This window comes from Anopheles funestus, chromosome 2RL (assembly GCF_943734845.2).
Source record: "Anopheles funestus chromosome 2RL, idAnoFuneDA-416_04, whole genome shotgun sequence".
In the NCBI taxonomy this organism is placed as follows: Eukaryota; Metazoa; Arthropoda; class Insecta; order Diptera; family Culicidae; genus Anopheles; species Anopheles funestus.
The window spans coordinates 49,568,337-49,595,865 of record NC_064598.1 but is presented as its reverse complement, the minus strand read 5'-3'; the positions used below and the strand labels follow the sequence as shown (position 1 = coordinate 49,595,865).

Sequence of the window (27,529 nt, the reverse complement as noted above, 5' to 3'; positions counted from 1 at the left end):
GAGTTTGGAGACCGCTTTAACACATCTGTCGACATAACTCTGGTACCGAGGATGATGTAGAACGAAATAATTAACAATCTTTAGAACTCACGGCAGGTTGTTAAGGTTCCAAACAGGCGGTTTCGGTTGTCATGGTGTAACTTGTTGTAATGTTTTGGTTGAAAAAACTCACTTCTCAAATGTGGTTTTCTTGATTTGGTATCATGTGTCTCCCTTTGCTTGTGTCTATCTTACTCAGCCAATCGGGATACCCACCATCAGTACAGATTTCATTGTTGAAAGACAGATGCATCACGCGGCTTAAGATTATCTGTATCCATCATGTGTCTGGTTTTGGGGAGAACTCTCCGCTCAACTAGACTAGCATTCTATTTTTGTTACCCAACACAACCCTATCCTTAGGGAAGCGACAACGGTCGTGTTACGTTCATGGATGTGTTTGGTAGATCTTACTTTCGCTAACCCTTGTGCAAACATAAAGGCTCGATGATTGTATTTTTTCTCTCCTGGATGTCCTCAACTTAACAGTATTGAAATTATCCTAATTAACTACACAAATAGGACTAATTATCACGTTTCGTATCTGTTCATGACTGACTTGTTGTCGAGTGGTAAAGAGACTTGCGCGAAAGGGTCAAGAATTTAACAAGAATGTGAGTTTTTTATGCGTGTCTTTTGCGTCGAACGAGATCTTCTATAAACGATATAAGTACGAGGTAATTAATAGGATAAACTAGCTCATTTACACATCAATTATCTTAAACCAACAATTATTTGGTACTGATACCCACATCTCATTACATCATTCGTTTTTTATTTTATTTATTTATTTATTTATTTATAATTAATTATTACGGCTTCGGGCGTATTGTCAGCGTCTGAAGCTGATATTCGTTTTTTATATTGAAAATATTAAATCAATAACTATTTGCTAGGCATATTCGCCTCCGACGACTGATTTCATTCCTATCACATAGTTCTGGTGTCGCTGGACTAAATTATTTAACTAAATCAAAACTTGTGTTGTCCACAAGATGTTAAATAAGGAATTTATCTACCTCATCATCACGTACCAGTTATGTTCGGATCATCATCCATCCACCACACGACTGCGGTTTAATTAAATGCTCCAAATATTCTTCAACGTCGGCTAAATTACTAATTTGGTCACATAGCATAGCAACCTTGCGGAGGAAAACCTACTATACCACAACCTCACTGGTACGGCTTTCCATAACATCGGTTTCCTGCTTTTTTGACCTCTGGCGCCTATTATCATCTCTCTCCTGCAATCAAACATTGCCGGATTACAAGATTGCTGGCACCGCAAATTGGCAGTTCCCTGGCGAAATACACACCTACCATTTGGATTTCCACATGTCTTATGATATCTGTAAACATACATAATTACATGCTCATCTACACTCAGCACATTCGTGTTTGAGTCCTTCCGAAAGACAAGCCTAACCCACAGAGATACTGTATAAATTGTGATGGTTGTAGTATTTCCCGGTTCTTATGAACATCATTCGATGCAGCTTTGGCTCGGCTTTCATGTACACTCACCGACACTTGAGAACGGAAATGAATGTGCTTCCCATTTCCATTACACGGTGTTCCGACTGGAACTTAGAAAACAGGAAAGTAGAATGTTCGTTTCTGGAGCACAAATCTGTCTTGACGTGCTGGGGACGGACTGTGGAGAATGCTGTTGGAATGTTCTCTAGAAGACGGTGTCGTCCTGAAGACTAACATCCTTGACGTAAAGACGCTTTTCCTTTCGAAGAGAAGCGATGAAGAATTATATTCAGAGTGCTTCAAGAGGTTGACCAATACTTGGTCGTGATATGCGGGGAATAAATTTGCCAGATATTTGTTATACTCGACCTTTCTGACCTCCATATTTCTCACTCTTGACATTGAAGTTGGTGTCTGTGTTGGAATCTTTTTCCACTAATTTATTCCACGATCCAACCTTGTCGATGACATCCCTTTGTCAATGTATTGTAGAGATACTTTTAGCAATTGATACTGTGTTTTGGTATCCTTAATTAAAAATAGTTACGCATCTAAAAACGCTGTAAGTCTGACATAAATTGACGTTTTCCGTGTAAGCATAGCGAAAGATACATATTTTGAATTCAAAGTTATTTTGATACCTGCCAAACCCTTTTCAAATTCTACTAGGAACGTCGTACAGTAATTATTCCCGTTGAAACCATCCAATCCTTAATTTTCGACCCAAATCTAAACATCAACCTGTTAAGTTAAACACAAATATTCAAAAGGGATACTCAGCAACGAATCTCCCTGAAGTATGGTTGATCCCTGGAGAAGTGTGTTAATACGTCCAAAACGTCCGAGAAGTGGAGATCAAGGTGTGGTGATTATAAATTCTAATCATGGCGTTGTTTAGCATGCTCGCACGTCCACGGGATCGATAGCTCAGAAAATGTCATCCGCACTGTATGAACGGCGATGATGAAGCGACGATAGACCACAAGAGGCCTCTTACGTGCACTTTCCCGCATACAGCCGCATACAGTGTTGTTGCTACATGCATACATATTTGCATGGATGAAACATGCTAGCTAACACCGGGTGGGCCCATTTCACCGAAACCCATTTATTACTCGACATTAGCATCGAACAACAGCGTGCTGGCGGTGTCACTGAGGATGCTCCCGCTTCATGTTGTCAACTCCCATTCCGTCACCATCACAGGGACACGGTGGTGAATACATACATGAACCGTACATGCCAACCACGAAGTGTCGGTGAAGCGCGTTATCAGCTCATCAAATTCCATTCTCAGTTAATTTATGAACCAATTCAAAACTAACTTCATTGTTATTTTGTAGCTTCGCTTCGGTTTTGTCGAGCTGGAAGACAAAGCGGTGTGGACACACATAGCTGATTAGATGATCATTGTCCCGCTTATGGTATCTAATGTGCATCAAACATGCAAACCCACAACACCTGTCACAATCGATTCCGAAAGCCAACGTCCTATTTGTTGAGGCATTCATGCAAAAAATGCATACCATTTTCGAAGAGTTTTCTGTACAAGAGATGGGAATATTATGTTAATGCATATTTCATATTATGTCAAAAAAAGAAATATCAACACGATTGCTGATCCACGACCTCCCGGAATGTTAAACTTCCTTTTTAAAATCTGCAATCCATAAAAAGCAAAATAAAAAAGCGTTGAAAAAATGATTTTATGTCCCCAAATGCTGTCCGCGTCATATTACCATGATTACATGTCATGTCAAGCACTGACAAGCTTATCATGGAATGTTTTATCCAAATTTGGCTGGTAGTAAAAAGATTATGTGAACATGAAGTATCAAAAGAGACGCGTTTTTTATTAATCATATATGAAACATCAACTAGCTGCTATGACTTTGGGACAAATATTGAATTGCTTAAACCATAATTGAACCACGTTCCAAATCAGAAAACATATGGTGGAGATATTTCAAACAATTGTAGAAGTAAATACTTCAAATAAATGAATTCTAAAGAAATACACGAAATAAAAATATGATTTTCTATCATTGATTTTTAAATATTTTTTACAGCTGGTTTGGATACACTTCAATCATCAACAACTTCATGGTCTGTTAAGGACGTATTCATAATCCTACACAAAGCTATTAATCTCCAGTAAAAAACGGATTCAAATTCCTCAAAAATAAATGCAAAAAGAATGAAGCAATTATCGATAGCCATTTAACCAAATATGCATACAGCAAAATATACCCCATCATAAGCAACAAAAAGAGTTCTACGGTCGATGTTATGTGCCTTGCAATGCCTTATCATTACCGCCACCAAAAAAAAGGTACCGAATGTGCAGGTTAATGGCGTCTAAAGCACTTCAATCGGTTTTATAATTTTCGAACCGACACGAAAATCTGCTTACTCTCCCATAATGTGCGTCGACCATTACCCCATACATGACATTCGCATTATCCTTTTCTCCGGTTGCGGCTCCGAGAGCCGTTCAGTTCGTTTGTTAAAAAGGGAAAACAGTGAGGAGTCACCAAGAGTCACCACTTCCCATTCCACCAGTACACTTGTACTCTTTTTTTGTGGAATTGTAGGGAATTCAATCAGAAGGTTTTTGTACGCTGGGTGCCATTTTTCTCACTTACATTGAGGTTTCATAGCGTACGACGGCTAGTGAATGCTTTCACAGGGCAACTACTATCTGTAGAAGGGGGCATGATGACGCAGGGAGCATGATGCATACAGTGTACGGGTGAATCAAGTCAAACGTTCATATCAACCCACACACAAGGGGGGCAGTGAAAATGGTTCCATCAACATCATTTCAAGTGAGAAACGCTGCAACTGATTCTCCATTGGACGGGATTCCATTTTGGTGAAATATTTTGATGCAGCTTCATCTGCATCCGTTCATCCATCCATTCGGCGTGGTACGATGGATACGCTGTTGTATCTTCCGCTCGCATATGCTGTACATACCACATCCTACACCGAGGCAACAAAGCGTTCTAATGCAGTTGCAACTATATTTTTTGTTGCTCAAAAATATTCTCCGTACATATCCCGGAACGACCTCCGAGTGTGGTGATTGTGGGACGAGTGCAACATTTTATTTATTTTATGCACCCACTCTTGATGCATTCATACTATACAACACCGTACCATGCACACAATGCAGTAGCGACAACATCAACAGCTGAAGAATTTTGGGTTCTAAAAGAAGATTCATCACCTCCGGGCTATCTCACCTTGTGGACCTGAGATACGAGATCGAGCGAATCCATCCGTCCGTTCGAATCTACCGCTACGTTCCTCACATCAATTTCCCTTTCATCTGCTCGCTTTCGTTCTTCGCCAAGTGCAAACACTCGTAAATCCGGTGTGTAAACATTCGCCCAGATGCAAACGGATGTATGTCTCCGTCCGAGGGAAACAAACCGAGCACATGTTGTCGAAAAATGTGAAGAAGCATAAATTCGAGCGAAATGTGTCATGAATATTAACAGCTGGCAAAAGATGTACGACAATGTGAACTAGAATTTCCGTTACAGTTTTTTTGCTCAACATGCGCTTTTGGCTATTTTTGTGCGATTTACATGAGACATGTGTCTTGAAGTTTTGTGCCCGTGTTTATCATAATGGCCATTTATGCAGAATTGATATGTCACACGGGACATCTTCTCGGCATATGAATGTTCTTTGATATTAATAAAATGATCGAATTGAAATAGTGCAAATAAGTCCAATCACATGATATTAAACAAGTTTAGCTGAACAGGAGGAGCTGGATTGAAAAATATTCACCATTTTAAAATATCAACCTCTTTAACGGGTCAAAATAATAGTTTAAAACATAATATCGCGTAACATTCCAGACAAACATCTAAACCTCTATGGAAATAGTTTTCATTAAGGATTCCTTCGTTAATGTGTACACATTACTATTCTACATAAGTTGGTCACTATCTGTTTATGCTTCAATTATCTTCAAAGCAACCGAAAATGCAATTATAGCGCAATTAATTGTGTTCTCTGTGTAAACGACGCACACAAACTTCAAGTACATGACTAAAATTAAGCTCTACATCGTCCAGCTACTGGTATAGACAAAGATTGGTTCAAAATAAACATGAAACGTCCCACTCTGACCGAATCCCGACATGGAACCATAAGTAACATAATGACGATAATAAAATAGGCCCCAACATGAGTGCTTAAGGTAAAGAGTCTCAGGACAGGATTTTAAACACTCTCTGACGTCGGTGTCGGGATGACCTTTTGCCAGAAGTATAGTTAGAAAATTCATGTATCTAGACAATAGGCTAGACATAGGGCTGTGTCAAAAGTTTTTGTCCATCGTGATGCCTCGCTTCCTTTGCAGCATATCACTTTGCGTTGTTTCTATTGAAGACCGTTCAAGCTGTTTTTGGGAAACATAAATCCTATGATAATGTTGTCCAGTCAAAATAAATATCTCTAGAACAAAACTATGTACTATGTTTTCTAATAGTACTGGACATATTAAATTATAACCGACTAACTTTCACTTCACGTCTAAGTGTCATGTTAAATTTAATTCGATAAAATCCTTTAATTATTCAATCTGGAACTCTTCCAAAACGAGAATTTCGAAATAATTTCTACTCCATCATTTAAAGACTTCCACTTAACAGTCAATCACAGGACAAGTTTTTGCAAAGAAACTATTGCTTCGAATAATATTATTAAACCGTTTCTGCTAATTCATTTATGGTACTCTCACATCCCCAGTAGATCAAAGTATAACCATTTCCGATGGCCTTTCCTTCCACTTAATTGACTTCATTCGTTTTCTCGTTCGTCTTCTTCCAGGGATCTGCAAGGCAATAACATCAGTGTCATCTACGAGTCCGACTTGCAAGGATTGGCGAAGCTGCGAATACTGTAAGTAAAGTTTTCTTTACCCCATCTTGCTTCTAGCATTGCCTTGTTATATCACTCATGCTCCAACACATTGAGCTGAAAGTATCGAAGTAAAAGGCTAAGATGTTTAAGCGATAAAACAAGAGCAGTCGGTCGCCAACTTCCGCCTGTATGTATGTTGCCGGGCGTCTTGCAGTAATTAAATAAAATCCGAAAATTCCCCCCTTTAAAACTGTGCGAACTATCAGCAACACGGTACGACGCGTTGTTGCCCTTTAGCTCCACTCCCTTTAGACCACATCATTGACTCGTACCGGTAAAGCTACGAACGTCGTATGGAAAGTGAGCGAACGACTCTTTTTAAACTAATTACACCACAACCGTGAACAGGCACAGCGACAAGTGAAAACCACCGATAGAATGTCCTGTGGAACCAATGCTCCCTCAGTAGCACCAACATCCGCTGGTAGATGGTTTTAATAGTGTTACGCGAAGTGCTTTCCAAAATTACCCTTGTCCTGAAGCCAATGTACCGCTGTCTAACGCTCGGCGATCAACATAGACTTCCGGTGGAAACATGGCGGAAATGAAGTTACCCAGTATGCAGTTAAACTTGTCCATTGGAATGTTGTCTCAGAGACGCTTTTTCAAACATTTGCTACGTTACGTTGTGTTGACGAACGGAACGGATGGTGATGAAATAGGAAAGCATAACCGACTTTCCAACACACAAAATTAAAGCTGCGTTAAGGCATCTTTTGTATTTTACGTAAAAAAGTGGCTTTTTCGAGCAGTACAAAAAAGGTGATACATCCTGGACTGATATATGCGTTCGGTACGATCGCACCAATAGTGTTGAGATCATTAGCAACGTGTGCTAATCAATGGAAATCATGCAGGACACGATGGCGCTCCAGAGACCAATCGCTGGAAACACAAATGATGCCAGACGTGCCGGAATGACACTGTTTAGTGTCGCCATAAAAATGTATTTTCACCACGAAGGTCCGAATGATTTACGCTTATGAGCTCTCGCATACAGTTCATTGAAGACATTCGAAGGTTCGATGCCGCACCATCGACAACTCATTATTCAAATGTGCAACCCTCGAGAGAGGATGAAGATTTACCGATTCAAATTCCCTATTCATACCATCCGCCCCGCTAGGCTGGATCTCATTTATTTATCATTTTAATCGATTCCCAATCACATTTCCCCTAACTTTCATCGATTTAATCACGCTCAGTCTATCGATGGTGGTGATGTATTTTACTGGTCCACTGCCCAGCAGGGACATCATAGTTTTATGCCTTGGAGAACCAGTTGGACATCGTCCAAATAATTTCAACAAATTCAAAGCAACTGTCCCACTTTCACTGAACGCAGCAGACGGGCATTGTGTTTGCTGATCATTAATTTACATAAGTGGAATATGAGATATTTCCCATCGGTCTTCCTAGTCTTCCTTCACAACCAAACACATCATGCCGATGAAATGTATATTTTTCTGTTTCTATATCCCACTGTGAAGCTCGTAAGTTTAAAATAATTATCTCTCGGATCAGCAACAAATACGTCCCTTGAACTTAGGGTTTACCGACGCTTGACGATCAAAATACTTTAAAGTTATTCTCAGAGCTTCATTACGGGTTTTACCTTTCCTGAAGAGAATGACGAAAAAATAATTCATTTTAAGCAACACTCCAAACACGGGCATCAGCTGAAATAACACGAGACTCGTGCTTTTGTGTCTTCTTTTGGCGAATTCGGAATAATTTTACGAACCAAGCAGCGGTCAGGTATAGTGTTACATCGATGCGAGGCTTTTATTTGGCCACCGGAAATGGTGTGGTACCTTTCACACTGATCGAAAGGGCAAAAAAGAAATGGCATTAAAATTGATACAGTCACTTTAAAGATAACTTCTTCCGGTTGTGTTACTAACCCGCAGACGGTTTGAGTCGTGCCGTAACACGAATTGAACAGCACCGGCAATGGATTCAGTTTCAATTAATTCAACATTTAAATGCTAAATGGACATACAATCGCTTCCTGAAAATGAACAAATATATGGACCCTTTTTTGTTAACTTAAAGCTTTCAGTCAACACTTTCGCGCTTACAATTATTCGGACTTGAAACTCTTCGAGTCATTAATATCGGAAATAGTGTTGATAGTGTAGATTAAAACATCTTATGAGTTAATTACTACAAACCTAATATTCATATTTTTTTTCGTACGTAAATTTTAATAGACCATGTAAGAAAATTTAGCATCGCCTGTCCCAAAATAAAATTATATGTTTGTCATAGTGAAAACCCTAAGATGTCCTCAGAAATTCGATACCTAAAAGTTGCCGAAAACGCATGCTAATTTTGTAATCAAATTAATATTTATAGGTAAATGGCTTCTTTTAAGTTTCCGGCGAACATTAAGTCCTACTCAATGGCAGGGCTGTCAGATTAAAGTGTTCAAAACAACTTTATTTGCCTTCGGCTCGTTTTATAGTTATCAGTAGCATCGATCAATATTCATGGAATATAAAATCCGCTCCATCTGCTTCTTGCTTGTTCTCTTCGAAGTATCTCGTAATTTAACTAAATGTATGTTTTCTAGCCTAAAATCGTGTAACCAATATTTTCCATTCGCAATTATAATTTACAGGCAACTGACGGACAACCATATCTACACCATCGAGAAGGACGCCTTGCACGATCTGATATCGCTGGAAAGATTGTAAGTAATGATTTCGATTGTGTTCCGTCTGTATCATACCAAGTTCCGTCCTACTTCCTTTTTTTCTCAATGTGCAAATGTCACAAAATCTTCAAAAATACAACCTATCACATTAGATGCTAGATCCGGTTTGACACAGTTGGTTGAACGACTCATGTCACCAACATCTCATCTATTTCCTCCCCAAAATACCATTCGACTTCGCACCCACAACAGGTTTGATTCATATTAACCAAGACACGATGGCAAATCACCTGTCTGCCGAGTGGATATTACCTGTCGTAGTCAATCAGTCAACTTTATGCGCTTGTTTACACAATCACATGATTTGGTGAAATCGAAATGTACGGCTTTTGCTCGCATTCAATGCAAATATTGTGACAGAAAATATCGTAATTCCATTTGAATGCTTTACATATTTTTATTGGAACTTCTGCAATAATCTTTCAGAGGAATTATTTCAAATAAATGGCAGGAAAAAGTTTCAACTAAATATAAAAAACGACAGAGGAAGTTTGGTCTAGTCAATTGAATGGATAAACTAGTTGCTTCTCTTTTCAACGATGAAAATGAATCTTTTTTCTCTTTATTGTCTAATATCATCCTATATAATCTTGGTTGCAGACAGTTTAGTATTAATTTATGTTCCATTGGCTGTTGCTTAATGGGCATTATTTACAACTATTTTATGTCAAAAGGTACCGCGGACACAAATAAAATCGTTTGAATTATTAGAGTTACCCTGCTTGGCACACGGTCTATTTGCAATATTTTTAATCCAACGGAGCACGGTCTCTCCTCTTTTTGGGGTGGTTTTTATCGATCAATACGGATGCAGACGATCGATTCATGAGACAGGTATCAATGGACTTCTAAATATATGGCACATGATTAGCAAACGGTAAAAGTGGTTTTTTGTTTCGAAATTGTTAGAAAAAGACCGACAAAAATTGTGTTTCAATGTTATGAAACTAAAACGAAGTCCTAACACACAAAAAATGAGATATAATTTGGATGAAAAATGAGAAATAATTCTTTTGATTAATATTAATATTAAAAGTACTACGGAAGTCACAAACCGTTCTCATTTCCTTTTTTCCGCAAGAAATACAACATTTTTGGTTGTTTCTTGTGTTTCTTATGTTCCAACACGTCGTTGGTGGTCAACTTGTAAAAACAGAAAAACCATTCATTGACCGCAGTCGTTAAAATAGCACCGAGTGGGTGAGCTTAAACAACAGACCATTTGGAATCTTTGCGATTGAAAATCGATTTCCGTTAATTATCCGTTGCTTCTCGTTATTCCCTGTCTTACGATCGCTTTGACATAATTGATCACGCCTCCTTCCGTTTCGAAGTTGGCAGGAAACAGCAGCAGCACTACTTGGCCAAACAAATCCATATTCCCCTTCATCCTTTTGCTTGTAGTAAAAACAATGAGGGTAAGAGTGCGAATGAGCACCCTTATTGCCGGATCAGCATAGTTCGCAGAAACTGGCGTCAGCAACAGTCAACAGAGGGCGTATTCCTTCGAGCGACAATTCTTTAATTAAGTCTGGATGTGATCGAAATCGCGTACTCACACGTTTTTCATACACGGCGACTGCTTTTATTCGTGTCACAAGATCTCCATGAACTTCCAACTGCCCACACACATTTACTCGCTTGTTTCTCACTCTACATATCTTGTATCTTGTTTCATTCTTGTCACAAGTTTCGCTTACCTTATTCTTGTTTTCATCTTTATTATAATTATGATTATCTTCTGTTTGTTTCCTTTTATTTCCAGACGGCTTAATAGCAATCGCTTAAAATCAATACCAGATAATTTTTTATCCAGTGCCGCTAATTTATTACGATTGTAAGTAGTAGTTTGTAGTGATTGATTTCTGTTCGTCGTTTCGTTTTCTTCGTTGTGATTATGTGTTTATGTGTTTTTCTATCAGAAATGTAGCCATATTTCATGTTAGCAATGTGCTACAATCATTAGAACGAAAGCTGCTGAAATACTTTCGAACTAAATCGATCCTAATTTGCTATGGTTTTTCGTTTTCAGTCATCTTTTGCTCCAAACCAGATGGTTTAGAGATTTAGTTTACTATTTGGCATTCTTTCGTTTGAACTCGAGACTAATTTGCCATTTTGCATTTCAGTTGCTGCAAATTCCTCAGTTTTGCATATTTTAGTCAACATCATCCACAATCTGAAATAAATTTGATTCATTTTCCGTTGATATTGATTGCATGAATATTTAAAGCTTTAAAGCTGTCGACACTTTTGATTTATTTAAAGGGTTTATTGTTTTAATAATATAAACAACAATTCTTCGCATGATTGACGTTGTAAAAGTGTATCTCATAAAATCTTAGTTTCTATGTGAGTTAGCTAACTATCATTATGTGTCGTTTTATCGATGTTTCTGCAGTTCGACGAGTATTCTCATTATTCTCAGTATTCTCGAGCCATAAACTCAATTCAAAACACTACACAAATCCAACGTTCAAATAAACTGATACTGTGAAATAGTTTCATTAAATAAACACTCAGCGATTAAACTGTGGTAGCTCTATGGAAATACCAAATTTATCTTTCATTCATAACAAATCTTCGCCTTTGCAGGGATTTGTCTCACAATGCACTTACCGCCGTACCGAAGCGTGCGTTTAAGGGAGCACCAGCACTGCGTAGTCTACAGTTGGACAACAATCAAATCACCTGCCTGGATGAAGGTGCCGTGAAAGGGTTGACAGAGTTGGAAATACTGTAAGTGTTGCATGACCAGACAAAGTCCCATCGAGGCATTCGAAATGAAATTACTTCCGTGCACACCGAGAACTCACCCAAACTTCGATTTTTTTTTATTTTCGAATCCCTTCCAGAACCCTAAATAACAATAACATCACCACGCTACCGCGCGACATGTTTGCCGGAATGCCACGCCTGCGGGCGCTGCGCCTTTCGGAAAACCCATTTGCGTGCGATTGTCATCTTTCGTGGTTGGCTCGGTATCTGAAGAATGCATCACGTCTGGCACCGTACACTCGGTGCCATTCACCCGGCCAGCTCAAGGGACAGAATGTGGCCGATCTGCACGAACAGGAGTTCAAATGTTCCGGTAAGTGAGGATGACCAAACACGCCGTCATAATCCAGTTTCTGCTGGTAGATCAAGGTGGATCCCATTCAATGAATGGCTGCTACTGGAAGTCCCACATAATGGTTGTTTGTTCCTAAGCGAATGCACATGGGAACTGACATATACGACCAACGAGTATGTACTCCAACATTGACCACACGCAATGGAATTGTTTTTGTGTCATTCGTGTGGTGCACAGCTAGGAAGTCTTGTCTTCACTTTCTGAAATCCATCTAGAATGAAACATTGTGTACGGGTGTGGCTTTAGAGACTCCAGTATAATCCATGTTCACGCATCGATGAAAATACATTAATTGCCTTCGATGTCCTTGGTGTATTGCACTGGATGGCTTTGGTACAATTGTGGGCAGTCAATCAACCTCAAGAAGAATTCGGAATAATCTAACTTTCAATACCAGAGAACGTTTCAAAGAGACCCTACAAAGTGCAAACCTTTCTGAGTAATTTTTTATCGATTGATGACCAACTCTTGTTATATTCGCATAAATTAGCTACACTTTGTACTATAAAACACGTGCATATTTTGCACTCAGTGTTTCGGTCACTGAAGTAAACTTAAGTATGTTGTTTGACACGAACCATAAATTACCCAACAATTGCTGGAAGCCCTCGGGATATTAACTCACGTTCTTATAAAAATGTGCCACCATAAACTAATTTCTCTTTTTATTATGCGACACACGCAAATGTGCAACCTGTTTTTTTTCTCTTCTGTGTTCAGTATAATTACGGTAGCGCACTGCAGCGGAGTACTCGGTAGTATCCAAACACGTCCGACACTTGGCGCGAAACCATATTAAACGTGCTAGGACACTCATTCATTTTTCCCACCATTCTAATGAAGTTTCGAACGACAACGACATGGTACACGGGTGTCAGTTTTTCCTTGTTTTTCGCTCACAATCAAATGCAAATTGCATTCAGAAATAATCTCATTCGTGTCATGTGGCGGATAAAAACGGCAGCTTCCGGCAGATGAGATCGGATGAGAGTAAAACGCGAAAATAAAAATCCTGCAGTAGATTTAAACCAATCAAATCCACCACAAAGTGGTTCTGATCCGATGGTCAACAACGGTGCTATCAGGCTGAACGCACGATTTGTAATTGCACGCATTTGAAAGCAGGTCAAACGCTGGTTTCTGGCTGAACACTACTCAAATGTGCCACGCCATTGAGTGATTGTGCAAGGTAAATTTTACTGCAAATGGGTCCATCAATTTTCTACGTACGCCTTGTCGTGCACTTCCCGTGCATTTCCTGCTGCAGGGGGGAGAAACTCATAAACCTTCATGCACACTACCGTACCGTGTCATCATCATCAACACCATCACCGAAATGGTTGTGGACGTTTGTAAGAACCGCGAAAACCAGAAGCAATCTGGACACCGCACCTGGTATACACCCCAAGGACCATGCAGCAGAACATGGTCCACAATGGCAGGATTCATTTTCCGAGCCACTATTGCACACACTTTCCATGCACGTGACACTCATGAATATGTAAATGTTAATTTATGCCACCTTCGTGTATGTGTGTCCGGCTGGTCCTCATAGGGAAAAGGGCCACGCATTGGTTTGCGAATTTCACACTTCATACGGTGCTAACAGATGAAAGTCTGGCCACGGGTTAGAAATGGCACCACACAAAGCCCACCGTCACGCGTTTGGATCAATGAGAATCAAATTACTGGAAAAATAATCGCCCATTCGACCGGTCCAAAATGTTCCGACGGAGTTTGCCGACATGTCTAGACCAAAGCAATCGATTATGTCTCTTACATTATTCTATGTTCAATTTCATTATTTTTATTTATCAATTGTGTCATGCAGGAATCTATTGAAATTACAGAAATTAGTCTATCCAGCAGATTTTCATCGCTAAAAATCTACATAAATTATAGCTCACGGCGAGTCATGGATAAATAATGGATTGTTCAATTGACCATTACTTTTTCTAGGAATTTCCTACTTACAACTTGAGTTTTTTATAGCATAATTTTTATACTGACTATGAAATTAAACGATTGCACTTTATTTAATGTAATCAAACATTGACTGTTAATTGATGCGTTTATTAATATCAACATTGCTCAATTTGTTATGCGTGTTTTAATCACGGATGGCAAAATGAAAAAAACATTAGAATTAAATGCATAAATGACGCATTTTTACCATTCAAGCGCAAATAAGCAAGATAATTTTTCGTTTTATATTTGAACTCATACATTCACCTATCCGCCATTTAAGATTAACAAATGCTCCATTGGTCATTGACTTCAAAACATGGCCGACGTAAAACATTGAGCAGAGTGTATTTAATTTTTTTTAAAATTTAATCCATTCCATAAATTAATTCAAATCACGCCACAACGCCCGGCACATTTTATTTTTCACACTGGATACAATTTTTACTTCGCAGGTTTGACAGAGAACGCACCGATGGAGTGCGGTGGCCGTAGCCTCTGTCCACATCCTTGCCGCTGTGCCGACGGAATAGTGGACTGTCGTGAGAAAAGTCTCACCACGGTACCATCCACACTACCGGACGACACAACCGAGCTGTAAGTGGCTTTGGGAGTACGCGACCGGCTACATGCCGCAGACGCTTCGGGCATTAATATGTAATCTAAATATTTTTACAGCCGGCTCGAGCAGAACTACATCACCGAAATTCCACCGAAAGCGTTCGCTAACCACCGGCGCCTTAAGCGGATAGACTTGTCAAATAACAATATTTCGCGAGTCGCCTACGATGCCTTCAGTGGACTCAAGTCCTTAACGTCGCTGTAAGTAGTATGCGAATAAAAAAGAGAAGTCCGGAAGCGGTCCCATTTCTTAAGAGCCCTCGCAAAGAGGGGAAGATTGAAATATTTAACGCAAACCCAAACCGGAGTAGAAAGCAAGAGGATGTAAAATTCTTATCATAAGTAAACAGAGATTCCTTCACGAAATTGTCTAGTAAAAGCTCAACACTACGTCCACTTGCTACACCAATGCTCGCTCTATTTCATGCCACTCAGTGACTGAATCCTTCTTTTCCGTGGTTTGCCTTTTGCAGTGTTCTTTATGGTAATAAAATTAAGGATTTACCGGCGAGCGTTTTCAAAGGATTAACCTCACTCCAGCTGCTGCTGCTGAACGCAAACGAAATCAGTTGCGTGCGAAGGGACGCTTTCAAGGATCTGCATAATCTTAGCCTTTTGTCACTGTACGATAACAACATTCAGTCACTGGCCAACGGAACGTTCGACTCCTTGCGAAGCATCCAAACACTGTAAGTATCACCAGACGGCTGTCAGCACGATTCGCAAGCGTTTTTTTGTAAATCATTTTACTGAATCGGTTCCCTTCCTTTTGCAGACATTTGGCACGCAATCCTTTCATTTGCGATTGCAATCTTCGCTGGTTGGGCGATTATCTGCACCACAATCCGATCGAAACGAGTGGTGCCCGGTGCGATGCGCCGAAGCGTATGCAACGCCGCCGGATTGAAGCTTTGAAGGATGAAAAGTTCAAATGTAAGCTTTCGCAGCTACCTAATCCCTGTGAAGTTTTGGGTGGTTTTAAATGAAGGTTTTTTCATTTGTTGTTCTCTTTTTACTTGCTCCTGCAGGCACGGACGATTACAGCAAGATCAAATATTCCGGCGAATGTCGCATGGATCAGGAATGCCCGGCGGCTTGTCATTGCGATCGCACCACGGTTGACTGTTCTGGTCGGGGCTTGAAAGAAATCCCGCGTGATATTCCACTGTACACTACGGAACTGTAAGCGTTCGTCCTGTTTTTGTGTTTTCGTTATTGGCCTCCTACCAAGAAGTGCTAACTTTTCTTCGAAATCTCGCTCCAGATTACTGAACGATAACGAGCTTAATCGCATTAAGTCTGATGGACTGTTCGGTCGGTTGCCGAATCTTGCAAAGCTGGATTTGCGAAGAAATCAGATATCCGGCATCGAGCCGAATGCCTTCGAAGGTGCCATCAGAATTCAGGAGCTATTTTTGAGCGAAAACAAAATCACCGAAGTGCACAACAAGATGTTTCTCGGACTTCATCAGTTAAAAACGCTGTAAGTGCTTTTGTTTTTAGCTTCGCATGCAGAGAAATAGACGTGTCTGACCTGTCTTTCTACGCTCGATATTTCTAGATCGCTTTACGATAACATTATTACCTGCGTGATGCCCGGTTCGTTCGACTACCTGACATCACTGACACAGCTGTAAGTAGCACTGGAGCACCGTAATCTCGCACTGGGAAGAAGGATTACACAGGGAACACGTTTTATGTGTTTATTTTTTTTTGTAATTTCCCTCTACTCAGAAATCTCGCCTCAAACCCATTCCGTTGCAACTGCCATCTTGCCTGGTTTTCGGACTGGTTGCGAAAGAAACAGCTGAATGGACCGCCTGCACGTTGCACTTCCCCATCGAAGGTACGGGACGTACCCATCAAGGATTTGCCACACTTTGACTTTAAGTGCACCTCAGACATGGATCAGGGCTGTCTCGGTGAAGGTTACTGTCCACCGTCTTGCACCTGCACCGGTACGGTCGTCCGATGCTCGCGTAACAAGCTGAAGGAAATCCCCAAATCCATCCCGGCCGAAACGACGGAGCTGTATCTGGAGTCGAACGAAATCTCGATGATACATTCCAACCGTATCAACCATCTGAAAGCACTTACGAGACTGTAAGCTACACGATACAAAGATTTGCACTCGCCCAGGGGGACGACTGACAGTGTTTTTTAATGTTTAATCTTTTACAACCGCAGGGATTTAAGCAACAACCAGATCGGCATCCTGTCCAACAATACGTTTGCGAACCTAAGCAAGCTCTCTACGCTGTAAGTTTTGCTTTTGTTGCAAGTGCGTGCTGCAGTCATAAGTCGATTGTAACCTTTCTTCGCTTTCAGCATCATAAGTTACAACAATCTGCAGTGTGTGCAGAAACATGCGTTGTCCGGATTAACCAATCTGAAGGTGCTTTCGCTGCACGGTAACAAAATTTCGATGATACCCGAAGGTACATTTAACGATCTGCAATCGATTACACACATGTAAGTGGTCGGAATGAATTGATCGGATCGGTAAAGCAAATTGCTAATATGTATGTATTTCCCCCATTTTCTGGCAGTGCGCTCGGAAGTAATCCACTGTACTGTGACTGTTCGCTTCGTTGGCTGTCCGAGTGGGTTAAGCGGGACTATGTAGAGCCGGGCATTGCACGTTGCGCCGAGCCGGAACTGATGAAGGATAAGCTAATCCTTTCGACACCAGCCACCCAGTTCGTTTGCTCCGGCAAGGTTAGCAATGAGATACTGTCCAAGTGCGATGCGTGCTATACCTTCCCGTGTAAGAACGAAGCCGTATGCAGTGCACTGCCGGAGCGTCAGTACGAGTGCAAGTGCAAACCGGGCTACCATGGTACGCACTGTGAGTTTATGATAGATGCGTGTTATGGTAATCCATGCCGTAACAACGGTACCTGTACGGTGCTGGAGGAGGGAAGATTCAGTTGCCAATGTCTGCATGGTTACTCCGGTTCCCGGTGTGAGGTTAACATTGATGACTGTGTGGATCACAAATGTCAGAACAATGGTACTTGCGTGGATGGGGTAAACTCGTACAGTTGCTCCTGTGCGGCCAGTTTCACCGGCGAGTACTGCGAGAGCAAGATTGAGTTCTGCGGGAAGGACTTTAATCCGTGTCAGAACGGAGCCAAGTGTGTCGATCATACGACACACTACTCATGCGAATGTTTGCCCGGCTATCGTGGGTTGAACTGTTCCGACAATATCGACGATTGTGTGAACCATATGTGTCAAAATGGTGGAACGTGTGTGGACGGTATTAATGATTACACCTGCAAGTGTCCGAATGAGTTTACGGGTAAATTCTGCGAAGGAGCACCGATGGTTGCGATGATGTACCCACAGACATCGCCATGCCAGCAGCATGAATGCAAGTTTGGTGTGTGCTTCCAGCCGAACCCATCGAGTGCGGATTATATCTGCAAGTGTGCGCCGGGCTATTCGGGCAAACGGTGTGAATACCTGACCAGCCTTACGTTCCTACACAACAATTCGTTCATCGAGCTGGAACCGCTCCGTACCAAGCCGGAAGCGAACGTTACGATCGTGTTTAGCAGCACGCAGCAGAACGGTGTGCTTATGTACGATGGCCACAATGAGCATTTGGCGGTGGAACTGTTTAATGGTCGCATACGCGTAAGCTATGACGTTGGCAACGATCCCGTGTCCACGATGTACAGCTTCGAAATGGTCGCCGATGGCAAATATCATATGGTGGAGTTACTGGCAATAAAGAAAAACTTTACACTACGAGTCGACCGTGGCCTGGCACGTTCAATCATTAACGAAGGTTCAAAGGACTATCTGAAACTTTCGAGCCCGATGTATCTGGGAGGTTTGCCGGCCGAGCCAGGCCAGCAAGCGTACAAACAGTGGCACCTCCGCAACCTGACCAGCTTCAAGGGCTGCATGAAGGAAGTGTGGATTAATCACAAGCAGGTTGATTTCCTGAATGCCGCCCGGCAGCAAAAGATCACACCGGGCTGTGCACTGCTGGATGCGGACAATGAAGGCGAAATGGATGATGATTTTATGCAGGAAACACCGGTGATCCTTAAGGAGGTATTAGCGCTTACTACTCACATGAAGTTTAGATAAACACTAATGTTCTGGATCTCGTTTGTTGGTCGTTACTTCATTGCAGATCAATCCCTGCGAGAATCATCAATGTAAACGGGGAGGAAAGTGTGTGCCGAACGGTAAGGGTGGCTACACGTGCAAGTGTAAGAAGGGCACCAAGGGCAAATACTGCGACCAAGGTGAGGGATCTGTATCGCTAGTGATCGACGAGGACCCGTTCAAAACTTCCTCTTCCGGTATAGCAACAACTTTTTGATATCAATTTGTTTGTTTTTTCATCTCTCTTACACACTTTATGAACTAATCGGATTAGACACTAATTTTGCTTTCATGTTCATCTGCCAAAAGGATTACAATATGTTTTGTTCTCCGTTGTTTTTAGATTGCGCAAATTTCGCACAACCGAATTTTAGTTTAACAAAAAAACGATCGCTAATACGCTTTTAAACTAATCGTTAACCGAACGAAAAATGTTTGATTTTTTTATCAGATTTTAAATTTATACATTTTTTTCGTGCATGAGGCTCTCAACAAGTTACCAAATTTGGCCTTTGAACCAAACCAACAAAACGTTTCAAAATTCCGATTCTACGGAAGAGTAGGTTTTTGAAAACGCATGCTTGTAGTGTTAGTTAATTTACCAGCTTAATAATTATGCATCAAACAATGCTAACATTCTTTTAATTACATTCTAATAGCTGCCAACACTTGCCGTAAGGAGCAGGTGCGAGAATACTACACAGAGAACGATTGCCGTTCGAGGCAACCACTCAAGTACGCGAAGTGCGTTGGAGGTTGCGGCAATCAATGCTGCGCAGCTAAAGTCGTACGCCGAAGAAAGGTATGTGTGGCGTTTTATGATTACTTAGCTTCTATCTAATACACTCGTCTCTCGCCTCTCTCTCTCTCTCTCTCTTCTCCGCAACAGGTACGCATGGTGTGCAGCAACAACACCAAATACGTGAAGCAGCTGGATATTGTGCGAAAATGCCACTGTACAAAGAAATGCTACTGACTGCAAGACGCGACTACCCATAAACCACCACCAATAATATCTGTGCAGCATGTAGCATCAAACGGTGGCATAAACCCGAACGGCCAGCAGACGGATGGCACCCTAGGATTACATTTATCTAGTTTAAGTGAAGCTAATTTAAATACTACTACAACTACTCTACACAGCAGCTCTAGTGATAAGTGGACAAACTTTGAGGTCGATTACGACGATGAAATGATGCAGAACGATGCTCCGGCAGCGGCACCACTGGCAGTGGTACCAGTGATCGAGTCACACACGACCGAAACGTTTCCGGCCAGCACAACGGCTGGGGACGATTTTCATCAGATGATGCACCAACTGGAAGAGCTCAAGGAGAAACCTCTGTTCAGTGAGGACGAGCTCGAGGAAGCAACCGAAGATGACGATTTGTTCGACGATGAAGATTACGACCTGGAAGAGGTCATACGTCGGCACAAGCAGCGGTTGGAGGAAAGTCGTCGGAAGGCAGGAATCGTCGAGGATGATGATGATGATTACTACGACGACTACAGTGCCGAGGAAGACGAGGAGGAGCAAAAGCGAAAGCAAACGAAACAGTCACCATCTGCTACTGGGGCGGACGAAGGAACGGACAATGTTATGCAGGACTATCTGAGTAACATCAAGAGCAAATCGGCCCCACATCGGTTTAAGTCAAAGTTTGATGACTTTAACGATTCTGGCGATGGTGATCTTTTGTCCGGGATCAGTAGCAGTCGGAAGCTGCGAAAGAATGATTCCATCAAAATCATCTCCACACCGAACGGAAAGGTTGGCATTGTGTATAAGGTGGAACCGAAAGTGACCGAGGATGAATTAGGACGTAAAGCAACGGCCGATGGTAACAGTGCCGGTGTAGTTGCGAACGGTGGTGGAGCAGTAGAGCAACGGCAGAACAAGATCACGCCTGTCATAACGGCCGACGGTAAGGTGGCATTGCTGTACCGGGGAGCTTCCGACAATGGCGACACGTTCCGTAACAAATACGAACCCATCACGGCCAAGGACATACTACAGATGATCGACAATAATAATAATAATAATAATAACAATAGTAACGGCAGTGGAGCCGGTGGCAACTCGCCCGCTAGCGGGGCGAGCTCAAGCAACACTAACAGCAGTATTAAAAATATTACCAATAATAATATTTATAATAGTCATAATAATTACGGTAATAGTTATGATAGTTTTAATAGAAACGTCAATAATGTGATCGTTGATTCGCATCCACCGGAAACGGGTGATGATTCGCGGGAAAATAATGCGGCCATCGGTGGTGGAGCTAGTCGTATGGATCACTTACCGACGGTAGCGTACCCGCGCATCACCACACCAATGCCACGAAACAGTCCGAGCAACGTTCATCATCACGTCGCTCTATCAAGCACCACCTCCAACGCACTTCCTGCCACACCGACCAGCAGTAGTCCGTTTGGTAAGCTGGATGGTACGCAAATGCCGCCCGGTTCCGGCGCTTTCCAACCGTACGACCGGCAGGAAAACTCGCTGCTCATCAATCGCCCACTGTCGGAGGTGTTGGGTATACGCAAGAATCAGTACTTGGAAACGAACACTATCAAGATACCAAATAGCGAAACGTCGACGAACAAGATGCGCATTGGAACGAATAATAATCTGCTGTCCTCACTGTTGCACAACCTGCAGCATGGCCTACCGAACGGCACCAGCATCAGTGATCACCGTGAGCCTCACGTTCGACGACCTGCACCAGAAGACGATCAGCACCGACGCGCAGGGTACAGTGTGAACGGGTTCAGTCGATCCCGGTTCTACATTAACCGGCGGACAACACCGGCCTTACCACCTCGCATCATTAAGGAGGAAAGTGAGGAAGATACGTTCATCGGCGAGGGTGACGATAATGCACTACCCGAGGTGATCAATCTTGCCATTATACCCGCGTTCGAGCATGAGATCGACGAGAAGTACATCCGGCCCCATCATGGCGATCTGCATCGACGGCATCGGCACCAGTACAATGTGGCACCGGGCCAACCAGCCGTACACTGTGCGATGCAGGCACTGGTCGCCTGTGCCGTGTTGGCGACCTTTTTCGGAATTGTGGGAACATACTTTAAGTCGCGCGTTGTTGATCACATCCGTGTGCTATATTGGTAGGATTTGTGCGGTATTCGTTCGGTGCCGATGGAGCACAACTATCAGAACTACTACTACCGTCTGTATCGGAAGCTTGTGCAACGATAACAACGGGTCCGGTAACGGTGTAACGGTCTCCGTCGTCATCGATCGAATACCACACGCAGGCAGACAAGCTTGGTCTTTGGTGTGGCGTTAACGAATCGTATTTACCACTAAGTATGTGTGTTACTGGTACGACCTGCAATGATTTCTCTGCTTGAGTTTGCACCGATTTTTTACCGGTGCTTTGGCTCTGTGCACTTATTTTCATATATTTCTGCAACCCAAACCACCAAAATGTAACGGTTTTTCTCTCTTTCATTAACTCAAACAAATCATAATTTTCAATACAAAAAAAAGCCAAACGCCATACTGCAAGTTTCCTGCGAACTACTACGAGCTTAGGATTTGAAAGTGCTGCTAGTGCAGCCAGATGCAGTGACTCGCGCAGTGACCGTCAGTATAATCCCTCAGTAGAGTATCCTTTTGGTGTAAAATTTGAATGTGTCGTCTAAAGTCGTAGCCCAGCCCCACAGAACATTAGCTACAGCATCCTAGTGTGTCATCGTGTCGTCGTCAATGATGTCTCATGTACGTATCGGTGTTAAAGCTAGGGCGCTAGAGCACAGAAACAGAGCTGAAAACAAAGCAAATTAACAAACAAACACGGATACTTGGCAGAACTATCACGGGTGCGTAGTACCGGCTCACTAACGTAACGTCAGCTGCAGGGTTGTCCTTTCGAGCAACAGCCACCGCCATAACTGTAACATATGTTTTGAGCTAGAGTATAAAAATGCATTTTTGTATTGATCGTTAGTAGCGAATCTGTTCACAAAACTATTCAACCGCAACTGCAAGTCGTATAGAGTATAAGAAGTCGTCGCCAGATGGGAAGAAAGATTGGTGCTTTGGCTCTACGGGAGACAAAAGCGATCGCAATGTAAAAAGAATCGAACAAACCAGCCATCAATCATGGAACAGTGCAAAACGTACATGTTTTTTTTTTTTTAATTTTTGATCGTTAAGATCACTAGGCTGACTAGTTAAGAATATGGATTTGTAGCTATCCGTCAATTTCTCTCCCCCTTTTTCGAATGCTAAACCAGATTATACGGTGTAGAAGCAAAAACAAAAAGGTAACTAGAGAATGCAGAAGAAACAAAACAATGAATTCAAACAGAAAACAAACAAATGGGTAGTCGCGCAATCAAAACCAACTTTTCTAAGATGAAAAAAAATACGAATAATTGTTTTCTTCTACACTAAATAATTACCTAAACATTAAAAACAAAACACACCACAATGATGTCGAAACGAGGAAAGAGAGAGAGAGGGGGGAGAGAAGAAAAAGGAACAAACAAAATGAAAGGAAAGAGTAGAGGAACGATAACCAAACAGCAGCTGCATATAGTTGATGAAGTTTACCACGCAGGAACAATGGTGAATGAAAACGAACAGTACATTGTTAAAGTAAAAAGTTTAAAACTAATAGAAGGTGTGAATGAGCTGTTGAGGTGAGAACTTGCTTTCCTCTCATTGAAATCACTCAACTCTAATGGGGCTATATATTGCAAGCTGCTTAGCATTATAACGTGGACGATGGATCCAAGATGGAAGCGATACTGGAACATGAGGAAGTTGAAAATGCCTTTTTAGTATGAGAAAAAAAATCACGAAAACAAAACGTATAATGAAGCAAAACTACTAAAACCCTACTACACCTCTACACCGATCGGTATGATCGGAATGCGATTTGGTGTACAAACGCACGGAAATATATGGAAAGTAAAATTTTGCAATTTACACATCAGCATCAGACAACAATAGGGGACAAAGATCTCTGCTGAAACTAACTGAACGATAACGAAAATAAGCTAACATTTTTTTGCTAACAAACATAATCCGGACCGGCCAATATTTCAATCTAAATAGAATAGAACACATAAACAGGATAAACATGTGTGTTTATGTACGTGAAAAAGCGTAAAACAGAGAAGGGAGAAAAACACAATTCCACAAACAGTTTAAAACAATAGTAATGGCTTCTTCTTTTCTAAACGAAAGCAAATTTTGGAGGTCCACAAAATGAAGCACATGAAGAACGTAATGAACAAATGGAAGCAGATAATTGTAGCTAAAACATTTTTAATTTGTTGTTTAATTTTTGGCAGCGAATATTTATTAATTGACCGATGGATTTGTCGTACTTTCGTTTCTATTGCTTTTGTTTCTTGTTGTGTTCTTTCTTCTACAGTTTGCACAAGTGTTGTTTGATTCTTATCATTACTACCAACATAGAGAAAACTGATTTTCTAATCTTTACCAATCATTGGCACTAAGATTCGTTCAGCACTAGCATTTTCCAACATGATCAATTTCAACACACAGTCATAGTTAGAAGAAGCTCGACGTTCTTTTGCGAGTGCATATAGAACAAGATGATGCTTGATTTAACAAACAAACAAACAAAATCCTCCCACCAAGGACACAATAGTAAAATACCTGGAGGCGAACCGACACAACGGCACTACTCTACGACCCTTTCGGAACTGAACACATCATCATCCTGTTTGTAGATTTATTGTCAACGTAAGACGTATAATCTCTATCTATCCTGTGTACTCACATGTGTATTCTATCTCTCTCTCTTCTCTCACTAGTGCCCGATTCGGTATTATAATATCGTTCGTTTGAAGTGTTTTATTGTCCACTCGGGCATGCATTTATCATTTCCACACTTTAATGCAAAATAGCTGTAATTTGTGTGATTCATGCTTTTGTGTAATGTATTTATAATATATAAACATTTCTTATTGTTTACGTGCGCTTTACAAAGCGGTATTTCATTTTGCATTGAATTTTTGTCTGTTGTTCTGTTTTTTATTTCTTCATTTATTTTTGCACCTTTTTATGCAGTTTTTCATATTTCGTAAAGGCAAACAAACAGCATCATATTTTAAAACAAACGTCCACACGACGCCTCTGCTTATGCATGGATGAATAATGAAACGAAAATTAAAATTTATGTTAACCTGCATTGTTACAAAGTTATAATGACGTAAGTAAACACTTTAATTTAAAACAAAAAACTCAACAGAAAAAAGTATATACTTGTGTATTATAGGAATAGCAGCTAAATATATTGTCTTTTTACAAAAAGAACTAAGAACATGGGTGTTTTTTTTCTATTAGTATAGCTGATATTGTGAAGAATACGTTTTTATCCGAAAAAACAAATAAAAAAACAGTTGTCAATGATATTTTTTCTAAAACGAGGAGAGCGAGAACATGGTAATGTACTTAGAGTCCTTCATATATTGCTTAACTATCAATAACAATATTTTATTTATTAGAGTGACTAAGCGAAGCCTATTTCTAGCTTCACGACAGTAGACCTTTGTCGGTGAAGTGCAACAGAAGGTAAAGATAAGTAAAAGGAAAGCCTTGATCGTCTCTTTCTTTTCGTAAATTTCTACATCTTCGAACTGCAAAAACCTCCGAAGAAACGATTCTTCTTCTACACCAAGAGAGCATCCACGGAGGAGATAACACTCACTTCTATCCTCTGGCCGCCATTCTAGTGTATCCTATAATTGTTCTTTTTCGCATTATTTAATATTATTCGATTTCTTTTACTAGTGGTTATCGTTAGGATGAGTATATCCGAAGAAGAGGAAAGAATCCTTCATCGTTTTCAATCGATTCGATCAATAGCGAGGGATCTCGTAATTTAGTAAAATCACTAGGAAACGGTATATTACTCCATTTCAGAAAATATGCGAACATGTTAAGATAATGAACCTTTATGCCCTCTGAGCAATGAAGCTTTACTACCAGAATTTCATTCAAATGCTTAGAAATAACGGATTTAAGCCAAGGGAATTTGAATATTCGAAACTTTTTGCAAGATGCATTTTCGAAACTGCAAGCAATGTTCGAATCGTGACAGTTTTGACAGTTCCTGATGTCAACAAAAGACTGTATTGTTGTGATTTTTGGCGTAAAATCATGTGTGTTTAAAGTGCCGCGGTTAAATATTACTCTACTTAAACAACTGTTCTTGCTGTACTTGGATTTAGCTCCATACGAGTAGTAAAATCAAACAGCAATACATATATCCGAGCCAAGCGCTTCGCATAAGGTGCGCCAACAAAGGAATAGTGCTTGTGTGATCAATACCACCATGACTAAGGCTAAAAAGAACCAGAAAAAACCAACCAAAAACGTGCGAAATGTGCTAGCTCAACCATTTAATAGCATTTGGTAAGGTTCCAGTAGAATAACACACATTTTCATAACACCCAATAAACAATTCACTAAAGCTATCAGCTCGATAACATATGTTCATTAATGATAACGATACATCATACCCGTGCTAGGTGGCACAACGATCAGCTGCTTAATGTACCATTGTATTGATTCGTAATCAACCGTTTGATATTATGAAATATCGCTCACCATAATTCCTTTGTACCGAATTCCGCAGGCCCCTTATACCTGACAATGAAGTCAAACGGTGTTCGCGATTACTTCAGCAAATCGAACGGTACGGCACATGGTCGTCATCGCGTGAGATGCATTCAAACTAATATGCAACCTTTCTTTCGCTCAGGAAAAACATTATCAGCGGCTGTAATGGCGTCATTAAATTGCTTCAAGCTGGTCAAGTATCAGCATTCTTTGTGCTGGATACGTTCAATCCACAAATATTTGCCAAACTCATCATACAGATGGCTAAGAAGCGAAATCCATCCGTGCTCGTACTAGCCCTACCATCGTTTCCGGCAAGCTGTTGTCCCAATAGTGTGCTAATGGCCATACCAAAACCGAAAGAAAATGAGCACCCCGAAACCGTTCAGGAACTGCTGAAATGGATGAAGTATGTATCGGTCCGGAATGGATTTGTAGCGAAGGAGGACACTAAAGTGAAAGTCAAAAGTGAAGCGGAAACACTCTCGCCGAAAGTTAAGAAACCCGTCGATGTACCAATGACCGACGAGGAGGTGGCAAAGCTGTACGTTTTCGAACCGAAGCGCGACGCCGCGGATCAAAATCAACCTGAAAAGCGTGTTGCGCAAGTAACGGAAAACTTTATTTCCTTATCCGGTAAAGCTAGTAGTAGTAACAGTAGCGTGTTTGTGCCTAAAAGCGAATATCAACAGCAACACGAGCCTCGCACGAAGCCGATCAGTGATAATCGTAAATCGTTCAAGGGATCGTACATACCCCTAACCGTGAAATGGGTACAAGGCAACCCCAATCGCGTCGAACATAAGAAGAAAAGGAAAACTCAATAATAAAAACAAAACAAAAACGGCCCTCTAACGTTACCCACCCTACT

At 41.1% G+C, this 27,529-nt stretch overlaps 3 protein-coding genes across 7 annotated transcripts in view; all 3 read left to right on the top strand.

The window, feature by feature from the left end:
• The window catches only part of LOC125775052 (protein slit), a 173,183-nt gene extending 153,155 nt beyond the window's left edge, over positions 1 to 20,028 (top strand). For 2 of the 5 annotated variants that reach the window (XM_049445502.1, XM_049445503.1), the window contains exons 3-21: positions 6,370 to 6,441; positions 9,086 to 9,157; positions 10,947 to 11,018; positions 11,777 to 11,920; positions 12,037 to 12,272; positions 14,735 to 14,876; positions 14,958 to 15,101; positions 15,374 to 15,589; positions 15,676 to 15,833; positions 15,929 to 16,082; positions 16,165 to 16,383; positions 16,462 to 16,533; positions 16,635 to 17,003; positions 17,088 to 17,159; positions 17,229 to 17,372; positions 17,450 to 18,968; positions 19,051 to 19,222; positions 19,685 to 19,827; positions 19,915 to 20,028. In XM_049445502.1, coding sequence (XP_049301459.1) covers positions 6,370 to 6,441; positions 9,086 to 9,157; positions 10,947 to 11,018; positions 11,777 to 11,920; positions 12,037 to 12,272; positions 14,735 to 14,876; positions 14,958 to 15,101; positions 15,374 to 15,589; positions 15,676 to 15,833; positions 15,929 to 16,082; positions 16,165 to 16,383; positions 16,462 to 16,533; positions 16,635 to 17,003; positions 17,088 to 17,159; positions 17,229 to 17,372; positions 17,450 to 18,968; positions 19,051 to 19,222; positions 19,685 to 19,827; positions 19,915 to 20,001 — 4,207 coding nt within the window. In that variant the 3' untranslated portion in view covers positions 20,002 to 20,028. The remainder of the gene's footprint in view (positions 1 to 6,369; positions 6,442 to 9,085; positions 9,158 to 10,946; positions 11,019 to 11,776; positions 11,921 to 12,036; positions 12,273 to 14,734; positions 14,877 to 14,957; positions 15,102 to 15,373; positions 15,590 to 15,675; positions 15,834 to 15,928; positions 16,083 to 16,164; positions 16,384 to 16,461; positions 16,534 to 16,634; positions 17,004 to 17,087; positions 17,160 to 17,228; positions 17,373 to 17,449; positions 18,969 to 19,050; positions 19,223 to 19,684; positions 19,828 to 19,914) is intronic. The other 3 variants (XM_049445504.1, XM_049445506.1, XM_049445505.1) reach the window with 3 other exon arrangements.
• LOC125766082 (putative uncharacterized protein DDB_G0282133) lies at positions 20,002 to 25,350 on the top strand (the record flags this gene model as incomplete). The annotated part of the gene is made up of 1 exon (XM_049431673.1): positions 20,002 to 25,350. A coding segment is annotated over one exon (2,163 nt), but the record flags the coding sequence as incomplete, so codon positions are not given.
• Positions 25,351 to 26,249: 899 nt separating this feature from the next.
• Positions 26,250 to 27,496, top strand: LOC125775082 (uncharacterized). The gene is made up of 3 exons (XM_049445556.1): positions 26,250 to 26,451; positions 26,675 to 26,734; positions 26,801 to 27,496. Exons 1-3 carry the CDS (start codon positions 26,372 to 26,374, stop codon positions 27,483 to 27,485), a joined length of 825 nt encoding a protein of 274 aa, XP_049301513.1. The 5' UTR covers positions 26,250 to 26,371; the 3' UTR covers positions 27,486 to 27,496.
• Positions 27,497 to 27,529: the final 33 nt, after the last annotated feature.